Source organism: Ovis canadensis, chromosome 16, assembly GCF_042477335.2.
Source record: "Ovis canadensis isolate MfBH-ARS-UI-01 breed Bighorn chromosome 16, ARS-UI_OviCan_v2, whole genome shotgun sequence".
In the NCBI taxonomy this organism is placed as follows: Eukaryota; Metazoa; Chordata; class Mammalia; order Artiodactyla; family Bovidae; genus Ovis; species Ovis canadensis.
In genome coordinates this window covers 41689017-41701910 of record NC_091260.1, presented here as the reverse complement: position 1 = coordinate 41701910, position 12894 = coordinate 41689017, and the positions used below count along the sequence as shown (strand labels likewise).

Below are 12894 nucleotides of genomic sequence, written 5' to 3'. Positions count from 1 at the left end.
GCAAACATAGACAGCATATTAAAAAGCAGAGACATTACTTTGCCAACAAAGTCCATATAGTCAAAACTATGACTTCTCCAATTCATGTACAGATGTGAGAGTTGGACCATAAAAAATACTGAGCACCAAACAATTGATGCTTTTGAATTGTGGTGCTGGAGAAGACTCTTGAAAGTCCTTGGGACAGCAAGGAGATCAAACCATTCAATCCTAAACAAAATCAACCCTGAATATTCAATGGAAGGACTGATGCTAGAGCTGAAGCTCCAATACTCTGGCCATTTGATGCGAAGAGCAGACTCTTGGAAAAGACTCTCATGCAAGGAAAGATTGAGGGCAAGAGGAGAAGGGGATGACAGAAGATGAGATGGTTGGATGGCATCACCGACTCAATGGACATGAGTTTGGGCAAACTCTGGGAGATAGTGAACAACAGGGAAGCCTGGTGTGCTGCAGTCCACAGGTGGCAAAGAGTTGGACACAACTTAGCGACTCAACAACAACAAAAAGGGATGTTATCTTGTACAATAAGATAAATATGATTAACACCTGCTATATGTTATATATGAAAGTTGTTAAGAGAGTAAAGCCTAACAGTTCTCATCATAATGAAACTTTTACTTTTTTTGCTCATACCACATGGCTTGTAGGATCTCAGTTCTCTAACCTGCAATTGAATCTGGGTCACAGAAGTGAAAGCCTGAAATTCTAACCACTAGGCTACTAGGGAACTCTCTTTTTTTATCTACATAGGATGGTGGATATTCAATAAACTTATATGGTAATAATTTCATGATGTATATAAATCATATTATGATGTACACCTTAAACTTAAACAGTGCTATATGTCAATGATATCTCAATAAAATTGGAAGGGGAAAAAAAGTATGTGGACCTTTAAGCCATTTGTAACCTTCAGAGAAATGACAACAGTTAGACCTTAATGGGTTCATTTAGGAATCATATAATGTGAAATAAAAATCTACTTTGTTCTTGCATTAAAAAAAAGAAACAAATGGAAAAAGCAAATTAAAATTTTGCACATAGGACAGTGTTTCCAAACATGCTTTAAAAATAGAAACTCTTATTAAAAAGAGGTAAGTACATTAAGAACATTATGCTAAGTGAAATAACCCAGAGAGAGAAAGAAAAATACTGTATGATTTCACTAATAGGAAAATGAAAGTAGCTCAGTCATCTCCAACTCTTTGCAACCCCATGGACTGTATAGTCCATGGAATTCTCCAGGCCAGAATATTGGAGTGGGTAGCCTTTTCCTTCTCCAAGGAATCTTCCCAACCCAAGGATCAAACCCAGGTCTCCTGCATTGCAAGCAGATTCTTTACCTGCTGAGCCACAAGGGAAGCCTAAGAATATTGGAGTGGGTAGCCTTTCCCTTCTGCAGCAGATCTTCCCAACTCAGGAATCAAACCAGGGTCTCCTGCATTGCAAGCAAATTCTTTACCAATTGAGCTATGAGGGAAGCCCCTTCACTAATACATGGAATCTAAAAAGAAAGTTAAATTCAAATAAGCAGAGAGCAGAATGTTGATGTTATTAGGGACAGAAGAGGGGTGGGGAAGGGGCGATCAAAGGGGTATGTATGAGGTTGCAGTTACATAGAATGAGTAAGACTAGAGAGTCTAAGACTTTATGCCTAATATATAGGCATAAAGACTATAATTAATAATTCTGTATAGAACACTGGAAATATGCTAAGACAGTAGATTTCAAGTGCATTCTTCACACACACAAAATGATAACTATGTGAGATGACATGTTAATTAGCTTCACTGTAGCAACATATATGTGTGTGTGTGTATGTGTGTGTGTGTATGTGTGTGTGTGTATGTGTGTGTGTATACTCACGGTGTATATCTCTGTACAAATTTTATATATATATATATATATATATATATATATATATATATAGATATATATATGGAAAATTTTAACTAAATAGATACTCCAAGTCAAATGAGATCTAAATCACAGGTGACAACAGACTATTCAGTTCAGTTCAGTTCAGTCGCTTAGTCATGTCCAACTCTTTGTGACCCCATGAATCACAGCACACCAGGCCTCCCTGTCCATCACCAACTCCCGGAGTTCACCCAACTCACATTCATCGAGTCAGTGATGCCATCCAGCCATCTCATCCTCTGTTGTCCCCTTCTCCTCCTGCCCCCAATCCCTTCCAGCATCAGAATATTTTCCAATGAGTCAACTCTTCGCATGAGGTGGCCAAATTACTGGAGTTTCAGCTTTAGCAGCATTCCTTCCAAAGAACACCCAGAACAGATCTCCTTTAGAATGGACTGGTTGGATCTCCTTGCTACAAGGGGCTCTCAAGGGTCTTCTCCAACACCACAGTTCAAAAGCATCAATTCTTTGGCGCTCAGCTTTTTTCACAGTCCAACTCTCACAGCCATACATGACTACTGGAAAAACCATAGCGGGATTATAAAAATACTAATTCTCCCCCCCAAAAAATAATCCATAATAATCCAAAATAATCGGAGAAGGCAATGGCACCCCATTCCAGTACTCTTGCCTGGAGAATCCCATGAACAGAGGAGCCTGGTGGGCTGCAGTCCATGGGGTTGCTAAGAGTCGGACATGACTGAGCGACTTCACATTCACTTTTCACTTTCATGGATTGGAGAAGGAAATGGCAACCCACTCCAGTGTTCTTCCCACTCCAGTGTTCTTGCCTGGAGAATCCCAGGAACGGGGGAGCCTGATGGGTTGTCATCTATGGGGTCATACAGAGTCAGACACGACTGAAGTGACTTAGCAAAATAATCCATAGATTCAGTTAAAAGTCAGTCAGATCCAAAAAGTATTTTTTATGAAACTTGGTTCCAAACGAAAAATCCACTTGAAAGAGTAAGAGTAAAAGGAATTAGAAAAAGCTGTATTTTTGAAACAAAGTAACAAAAGTATGTTTCAAGAAGTAATATTAATTTGTTAGTGATGCTGGAAAACACCAAGAAAATTAATGATATAAAATAAGCAGAATTTTTCAGATTGCAAGTTGGAAACAGTAGACCAGAAAATCAACTTAGTTACCATCAGATTTGTTTTTTAATGCGTTGTAAGATAGAAATCCAGAGGAGGCAATGGCACCCCACTCCGGATGGAGGAGCCTGGTAGGCTGCAGTCCATGGGGTCGCTAAGAGTCGGACACGACTGAGCAACTTCACTTTCACTTTTTAGTTTCATGCACTGGAGAAGGAAATGGCAACCCACTCCAGTGTTCTTGCCTAGAGAATCCCAGGGACGGGAAAGCCTGGTGGGCTGCCATCTATGGGGTCACACAGAGTCGGACACGACTGAAGTGACTTAGCAGCAGTAGCAGCAAGATAGAAATCATCAAAGTGTAACACATCTGTTACATGTGGGTGTTGCTTGACGTGTGCATGCATGCATGGTAGTACATCAGTTCAAAAGGTAAATCATTCCTCACTTTGTAGAGCACTATTAAAAGTGTGAAAAACATTGAAACAGTAGAGAAACAAAATAGCATAGGGGAATTTGTAATATGATCAGGGTGGTATTTCAAAATAGTAGGGGAAAAAAGAACTATTCAGGCAAGGATTTGGGGACATTTGGGGACCTACATAAAATAATATGTCTATATAAAATAATATATCTATATAGTAACATTAGTGTTCTATCACACACAATACAAAAAAAAGTTTTAAATGGTTTAAAAATGGAAGGTTAAAAAACTCCTATGAAAATATTAACAGAAATGTGTAAATAAAAATTAATACACAGTAAAAAACCACATAAAAAATTAAAGAAAGAATATTTGGAATTTTATAAAAAGTAAAAATTACTACTCAAAATTTATAGCTGTCTCATTTGTATAAATAGAAAACTATATAAGCCCAATGGCTTCCCTGGTGACTCAGACAGTAAAGAATCTTCCCACAATGCGGGAGACCTGGGTTCCATCCCTGAGTCTGGAAGATCCCCTGGAGAAGGGAATAGCTATCCACTTTAGTATTCTTGCCTGGAGAACTCCATAGACAGAGGAGCCTGGCAGGCTACCATCTCTTGGGTCGCAAAGAGTCAGACACGACTGAGCAACTAACACTTTCACTTTTTTCACAAGCCCAATAGACAAGTGAATAAATGATATTAACATATAAACGCACACATAAATATGTCTGTCTAACTCCAGAATGCAAATTAAAACAACAGGTAGACCTTTTCATGCTCATAATATAAAGAGTTTAATAGTATCAAGGCTGGTCAGGATCTAGAGAAAATTATACTCAAATATGCACACGGGGGGAAGGAGTAAATTATCATGATACTTTGGAGGGTAGTTTGCAAGCATGCGTTAAAATGTGCATAGTAAATTCAGCAATTCTATTTTGTGGTATTTATCCTAGAAGCACACAAACAACCATGCCCAGAAAGAGATATGTAGAAGTGTCTGTTGCTCTGTGGTTTACATTAGAAAAAAATTTAAGCAAACTAAGCTCTCTTAAGAGAAAAATACCCAAGCCTGTGTACCTACACAGTCCACACATGTAAAAGAACATGGTGCATGCGTAGATGACTGGCTAGAACCCCCAGAATTAATGTCGAATGATGACCCCAAGAAAAGCAATTTTCAGATGGATACATATGGGTTTATACTCTTAATATTAAAGAATAGACAAAAATACTATATAGTTTCTATAGTTACTGGAGAAGACAATGGCACCCCACTCCAGTACTCTTGCCTGGAAAATCCCATGGATGGAGGAGCCTGGTAGGCTGCAGTCCATGGGGTCGCTAAGAGTCGGGCACGACTGAGCGACTTCACTTTCGCTTTTCACTTTCATGCATTGGAGAAGGAAATGACAACCCCCTCCAGTATTCTTGCCTGGAGAATCCCAGAGACAGAGGAGCCTGATGGGCTGCTGTCTATGGGGTCGCACAGAGTCGGACACGACTGAAGCGACTTAGCAGCATGGTTACTACATACGTCGCACAGAGTCGGACACGACTGAAGCGACTTAGCAGCATGGTTACTACATACGTAAACACATACATTGAACAGAGGTTGCCGCTGGCAAAAAGAGAGAGATCTGAGAATGGAAGCAGTGAACAGTCAAGTCTGACAAGTTTTGTTTTTATCCCCAGAAGTTCTATTCAGCTATTTTTCAAAAGTGATTTTTTTTTCCCTTTCAGTTTTACTGAGATATGCTTGACATACAGCCCTGTGTAAGTTCAGTGTGTACATCATAACGACTAGACCTACGTATATTGGAAAATGATTATCCATCACCTTATAAAGATACCCCCCAACAGATTTTTTTTAATAGCATAATGTTCTTTTCTCATGTTTCAAGTATTTCTTCTTTCATGTCCTTCCCTAGTATTCTAGAGTCTGAAGTTGTGGAAGGTGTAATCCTACTGCTCCTTAGCAGATGCTCAGTGTTAGAACTGCTTCATTGCACTTCACATTTCTGTCTTGCAAGCAGGTCCAAATATGAACTGTACAGCCAAGGAGAAGGGTTCCTCCTTCCACAGATGTTTTTCATTTGCTTTCCTGCAGAAGTATCACCTGTCACCTGTCAGGGTCATTTTTTGTGTTATTTCTCAGTTTGGAAGCTCCTGTATCATGCAAGTAATGTAAACCTGAATTCCAGACTCAGGGAGAACAGGCTCTTGTCTTAGAAAACTCATGGAAGTCTTTTGTTTTGGTACAGAACAAGGCTAAAACCAAGAAGCCAGCTGAGCATCTCCTTGTGCTAATCAGCTTTTTTTACACTATGTGATTCCTTTCTCTGTGTTTATAGAATTCTGAGGGTTTTCAGCTCCAGCTTTCTGGGGCTTTTCAGTTCCAACTCCCCTCCTTGCCTAAACTCAAGGCCTTGTTCTAAGTCTGTGGCTATGAGAACTCAAGTGCCTTGGCAACAAGCACAAGGAAACCTAATATGACATCAATTCACAATTGGATCCCTGGTCTAATTATAATTCTTGACAAACAAGTTAATTTTGCAGTGTTTGCCTTTATAAACTTCATTTTATAGTCCAGGAGAACACAATTCAAGTGCTTCCTGAATCTGTCTCCTGGGCTATAGTCTTCCATTTGGCTCAAATAACACTCTTTTCCATTCCTATTATAGACTGGTGTATTGATTATATCTTTTGGCAATACTTAGCTATATACTTAAAAGATTTTATATTTAAAAGAATGAATGTTTGCTATATTTTAGATTTTCTAGATGTGTCAAGAGAACTGTTAGATTCTCCAATTTATTGTGGGCTAGAAATAACATTTTAGTATTTCTTAAAATGAATTTGTTTTTATTTATGTAATTTAAAATTAAGTAAAAGATGCTGGATACATATCAGAGAAACAGAAGCAGCACTTCTCTATTTGCGCTTTATTGGGGACATAGCTTTCAACTTAATTCTCAAAGATGGGAAGGATCTGAAATCAGCAAAAGGGCAGGGAAAAGGCTTTTAATTGATCAGGTTCCCTGTCCCACTTATGCTCAGCACCATCATCTAACATTTTGGTGAAAGTTTTGATTAAATGTTAACAACCACGTGATAAATCATCCGTCTCCCCATGCTGAGGGGACAGGGAACAGTAATACAGCTATTCTTTTTTATGTGTCAAGCAGTGGTTTACAACTGAGAATATTTTTGTCTACTAGGGGACATGTGACAATGTCTGGAGACATTTTTGGTTGTCACAATTTTGTAGGTGCTACTCAAATCTAGTGGATAGAGGCCAAGGATGATGCTAAACGTCCTACATTGCCCTCAAACATGCACCCCCTGACCCCAGCAACAGAGAATTATCCAGCCCAAAATGTTAATGTTTATGATAATGAGAAACTCTAGCATAAAACAAAAGCTGCTGACAGCTACTATCAATTGTGTTACTATGATGGATCCCTCTTCCACCTTCTCTTTCACTCTCTGTGTATATTAGGATTCACATTCCTTTTCCTCTTTATATCAACAGTCTACATAAGACTTGATAACTGGTGATCTGCTTCTGAGAAACATCCTAAACAAGTACACCTCACTGGAATCATCCTCAGATCTTCTCAGCAACAAAGTGTCTGAGCAGCCAAATGTAAGAGACGTTCATTTCTTTCAGTTAAGTTCAGTTCAGTTCAGTCGCTCAGTTGTATCCGACTCTTTGTGACCCCATGCAGCACGCCAGGCCTCCCTGATCATCAACTCCCGCAGTCCACCCAAACCCATGTCCATTAAGTCAGTGATGCCATCCAACCATCTCATCCTCTGTCATCCCCTTCTCCTCCTGCCCTCAATCTTTCCCAGCATCAGGGTCTTTTCAAATGAGTCAGCTCTTCACATCAGGTGGCCAAAGTATTGGAGTTTCAGCTTCAACATCAGTTCTTTACATTTTCTCAAACTCACTGACCAGTCACTTGAACCTGGAATCTGAATCCTAACCCTACACTTCCTGCCCAGCTGGTCTGAACAACATGGCTGCCTTTCCCTACCTGGACTAATCTTCCCAAATTTTACTCTTTGCTTTAATATACTCATCTGTACCTCCAATGCCTCCTTTGTCTACCTCCCTGTCTCATCAGGTCCTTGCCAGGACAGCTAATCACATCTTAAAATGGGGACAGTGAGGACAGCCTAGGCCAACATTACCAGGGTAGTCAAGAAAACTGCCAGCAGATGTTTTGATTGTAACCTCTTTGGTTAAACTGTAACACACTGATGGAGACACCAATCACCATAACATACACAGAGAAAGAAAAAAATAAAACAATAAAGAAACACTCTGATTGCTGTAATACAAACAATGACTTCCGAATATTGACACTGGGAAACCTAGGAGAGTGGTGTAAAAATAGTCCATTATTAAAAGATCAATTTTGAAACCCAGTGGTATCAGACAACTGGAAAAAAAAAAAGCATACCTTATTCTTAGTAAGGTAAGTTATAATTACAAATATATCCACTATCTTAGCAAGTGCAATTTCCAAAACAAACCTATTTAGCAAAGAACAATTAAAACACCCTCCTTTTCATTGTTTTTGAAACTTTTTCCATAGTCTCAAAAACAAAGCTAAGTTTCCTTAAAATAGGTATAATTATATTAGGAACACTGTTGAAAGAAATGAGTAACTGGGCATTAAGAAAGGCTGCGTACAGAGTATAATGGTTAATAACATAGCCCCTGGTGCCAGAGAGTCTGGTTTGAAAATCAAACTCCCAACTTACCACCTGTGGCTGTGGTCAGTTCACTTGGTCTCTCAGGCTTCTTTTTCCTCATGAGCAAGTTGCAGATAGTGGCAGTATCTATTGTTTAGGGTTCTTATGAGGTTTAAGCTCAGTTATGTGTAAAAATACACACCTGGTACCTAGACATTATCTTGTATCTGTTAGGTAAACTACTAGCAATATTTTTAAAACATAAAACCAGTAGACAAGTTGCTATCATGACTCAAAGGTCATGCTGTTCACTCTTCAAGGCACAGGACCTATTTCTCAGTCTCAAGCATCTTTGAGTCAGTATGCTATGAACTAGAGTCAGCTCTGCAACCAATGTCCACATTTAGATCTCTGTTTAGAAGGAATGATGCTAAAGCTGAAACTCCAGTACTTTGGCCACCTCATGCGAAGAGTTGACTCATTGGAAAAGACCCTGATGCTGGGAGGGATTGGGGGAAGGAGGAGAAGGGGATGACGGAGGATGAGATGGCTGGATGGCATCACGGACTCGATGGACATGAGTCTGAATGAACTCCGGGAGTCGGTGATGGACAGGGAGGCCTGGCGTGCTGCGACTCATGAGGTCGCAAAGAGTCGGACATGACTGAGCGACTGAACCGAACTGAACTGAAAAGAGACATTTTGTCCCCAAAGAGATGAACTTTTAAAAAGGCCACAGGAAAAGAAAAAATAATAAGCAACAAAACAGAAATGTTGTTAAGCACAATTCAAATAAACAAGGTGAAAGTATATGAAAACATTCTCTTTATGAAGTACCTTTAAAATCCTAGTGATAACAACAAGAAGAAAGCCGATGGTTCCTAACAAACTTAAGTACACCTTCAGATTTAAATTCTATATTTCAATAAAGGCAGTTCCTAAAACCAAACTTTTAGATGGAAAGGCAACCAAAACAACAGGCTACCATGAAAAGGGTCACAGCTCAGAGACGCTGTGCTTCAAAGAAAAGTAAAAGTGAAGGTCGGTCAGTCTTGTCCGACTCTTTGAGACCCCATGGACTATACAGTCCATGGAATTCTCCAGGCCAGAATACTGGAGTGGGTAGCCTTTCCCTTCTCCAGGGGATCTTCCCGACCCAGGGATCAAACCCAGGTCTTCTGCATTGCAGGTGGATTCTTTACCAGCTGAGCCACAAGGGAAGCCCAAAGTTAATGTCATTTTTTTTTTTTTAGTAAAATCAAATCCAGACTTAAATAAGGAACAACTGTATTCCAAACATCTACTGCAATAGGGGAAATGCTGCAAGCTTTGGATCTACAGGCATCTCAACGTCAAATAGAATAAAACAATTTTATAAGAAAGGATAAGAGGGCTGGAAGGAACTCTTGAGAAGAAATGAAGCTTTTACCCAGTGGTAAAAGCAGACAGCACCATTGGACTGGGGTAATGCATGTACTGTTTGCACAGACTGGGGGCAAGCCAAAGTCCAGGGGTCTGAGAGGAAGAGAAAAGTATGACTCAGGTTCGATCAGGCCAAGGCAGACAGGGTGTTGTGTTAGTTGCTCAGTCATGTCTGACTCGTTTGTGACCCCATGGACTGTAGACCACCAGGCTCCTCTGTCCATGGAAAACTCAGGCAAGAATATTGGAGTGGGATGCCATTCCTTCTCCAGGGGATCTTCCTAACCCAGAGATCGAACCTGGGTCTCCTGCATTGCAGGCAGATTCTTCACCATCTGAGCCACCAGGGAAGCCCCAAGGCAGACAGTGAGTAATGGACAGCTGTGAATACCTGCTCTCTTGGATACTGTAGGAACACTGGTTTTAATAGCAGTTATCAGAACAAAAGAGTGGCTAGGAGTGAAACCCTCCAAACAGGTTAAGTAAGTAAATAATCAGCCTGACATCAACTAAAAGTCCAATTTTTACTCTTTCTGTGGGCACCTGATCCTTTTTGCACCTGAGCTCCAGCTATACAGGATAAATGAGGGATGTGCTCCTGCCAGCGTTACCAGGTTAATGAATAGATTTGCAAACTTATGTCCTTACATAAATCTCTCTTAAAGAAACACTCCGTCCTAACAAAGGAAACCAACCATTAAAACTTGTGAAAAGTAAACCAACAGGCAGCAACACAGGAGGGTGATGATTCCTTTTTGCAAGAAGGAATATACTCCAAATACTAGAGTGGGGACCTCTGGAAAGAAACAGGAGTGGCACAAAGTCATAAAGATGTTCTTCTGTCAGAAAACTCACTGCGAACATTCCAGTGGTATCAGATTTCAGGGAGGGCACACCTTTTACTCACATTAAACAGAAACAGGGAAACCTTTCTTAAGACTAGAGGACAGTTAAAGACTGGACATAGGATTGGATAAAACTTATCAGTGACTTAATAAACAGGATTAGAATTCTAATTATACTTCTAATACAGTTACTAAAACAGATAACTACTCTGAGTCATTTAAAGGGCTCTGAGATTACTTTTAAAACACTGGAATCCAAAACTGTGAGGAGAAAGCAGGCCTGCATTTTATTTCAGGATTCTTTACTTGTTTATCCATAGCACCGTCCCTGACTTATAGGTAACATCCTAGGTTACAGTCCAAGGGGTCGCAAAGAGTCAGACATGACTGAGCGACTTCACCTTCAAAGGTCTTCCAGTAGATACATGAATTCTCCTCTCAAGGCAGAGTGACTTGAATGGCTGTACCAGCAAGGTCTGAGGACAGCAGAAGAGCATCTGCAAATTAAAATGAACCCTCCCTTCTCTTCAGCTGTCTTTCTTCTAGAGAACTTTTCTTAACCCTCCCAGCTGGACTGGCCGCCTCCTCCCTGCACTGGAGTACCTCACAGTGTTTTAGCTGTGTGAGATACTGGTGTGTTTCTCCCACCAGACTGTGAGCAGAATTTAGTACTTCATAAGGCAAAATACAGTAGCTTAATTAAAAATAAATGTTATCTGGGCATTATATTATTTGAAACATGAAACATAATACATTTACCAGTCATTGATATGCTATGACTCTCCAAGGAAAGGTTAGAGTATTTTGTCGTCATTTCTTCCTGGACAGGCAGACTTATAATAGGTACAGCCTTTGTCCTCATTTCTTCCTGGACAGGCAGACTTGTAATAGGTGCAGCCTTTGTCATCATTTCTTCCTTGACAGGTAGACTTGTAATAGGTGCAGCTGTAAGAAAAAGAACATATGATTACATATTATTATCAAGGTTAAATGACTGCATAAAAGCTATTTCACAGCAGCTAAAATACTGTATTGTGTATACACAATGTTAATGAAAAATGTTTTCAGGAATCTCTGATTCATTATGTTTAATATGCTCCATAGACATTTAGAAATACATTGGGCTAATGAATGTAACAAAATTTCCAGTCTTTCTATATTTTTTTCCTGAAAAATCCCTACTGACTTGTATCAGTTGACTTAAAAAGAAAAAAACTTTCCTTATCCTACAATTTGTCATTTCTTTCTAAAACATAAATGAAGACATTGGGAACTTAGATAAAGAGTGCCAGAGATAAAGACATCGAAAGGCAGAGAGAAGATGAGAGGACAAAAAAAGGACAGACAGGTCATAATAAAGGACATAAAAGGTGAAGACAGAGAGAGTGTACTGCGGGCTGGAGGACAGACAGCACACAATACATGCACAGGAAAGTCTGTGCTGCTGCTTTCTGGCTATGGGGACAGTACAGCCTTGTTTGTTTCTGTTTTCAGTTGTTAAGTCGTGTCCAACTCTTTGCTGACCCCATCAACTGTAGCCTACCAGGATCCTCTGTCCATGGGATTTCCCAGGCAAGAATACTAGAGTGGGTGGCCATTTCCTTCTCCAGGGGATCTTCCTGACCCAGGGATAGAACCCGCATCTCCTGCATTGGCAGGCAGGTTCTTTACCACTGAGCCACCAGGAGAGCCCAAATAAGGAGAGTCCTTATTCCAAAAATTCTACTGTAATCAGGGAAATGCTATGAGCTTTGGATCTACAGGCATCTTAGTGTCAAACAGAAAAAAAAAACACTTTTATTGTATACAGAGGGGTAAGAGGACTGGAAAGAACTTTTAAGAAGCAATGGGGCAACCTAGTGGGGAAAAAACCGTAGCACTGGACTGCGGTCATGCGTTATTGCTTGCTCAGACTGGGGGCAAGCCGAAGGTCAGGGGTCTGAGAGGAAAAGAAAAGCCTGATTCCAATTTGATCAGGCCAAGGCAGACAGTGAGTAATGGACAGCTGTGAACACCTGCTCTCTTGGATACTGTAGGAACACTGGTTTTAATAGCAGTTATCAGAACAAAAGAGTGGCTAGGAGTGAAACCCTCCAAACAGGTTAAGTAAGTAAATAATCAGCCTGACATCAACTAAAAGTCCAATTTTTACTCTTTCTGTGGGCACCTGATCCTTTTTGCACCTGAGCTCCAGCTATACAGGATAAATGAGGGATGTGCTCCTGCCAGCGTTACCAGGTTAATGAATAGATTTGCAAACTTATGTCCTTACATAAATCTCTCTTAAAGAAACACTCCGTCCTAACAAAGGAAACCAACCATTAAAACTTGTGAAAAGTAAACCAACAGGCAGCAACACAGGAGGGTGATGATTCCTTTTTGCAAGAAGGAATACACTCCAAATACTAGAGTGGGGACCTCTGGAAAGAAACAGGAGTGGCACAAAGTCATAAAGATGTTCTTCTGTCAG

At 40.2% G+C, this 12894-nt stretch overlaps 1 protein-coding gene across 8 annotated transcripts in view; it reads right to left on the bottom strand.

The window, feature by feature from the left end:
* Nucleotides 1-12894, bottom strand: part of EMB (embigin) — a 60204-nt gene that overhangs the window by 32715 nt on the left and 14595 nt on the right. For all 8 annotated transcript variants that reach the window (XM_069556391.1, XM_069556395.1, XM_069556388.1 and 5 more), the window contains one exon: nucleotides 11184-11369. In XM_069556391.1, coding sequence (XP_069412492.1) covers nucleotides 11184-11369 — 186 coding nt within the window. The remainder of the gene's footprint in view (nucleotides 1-11183; nucleotides 11370-12894) is intronic.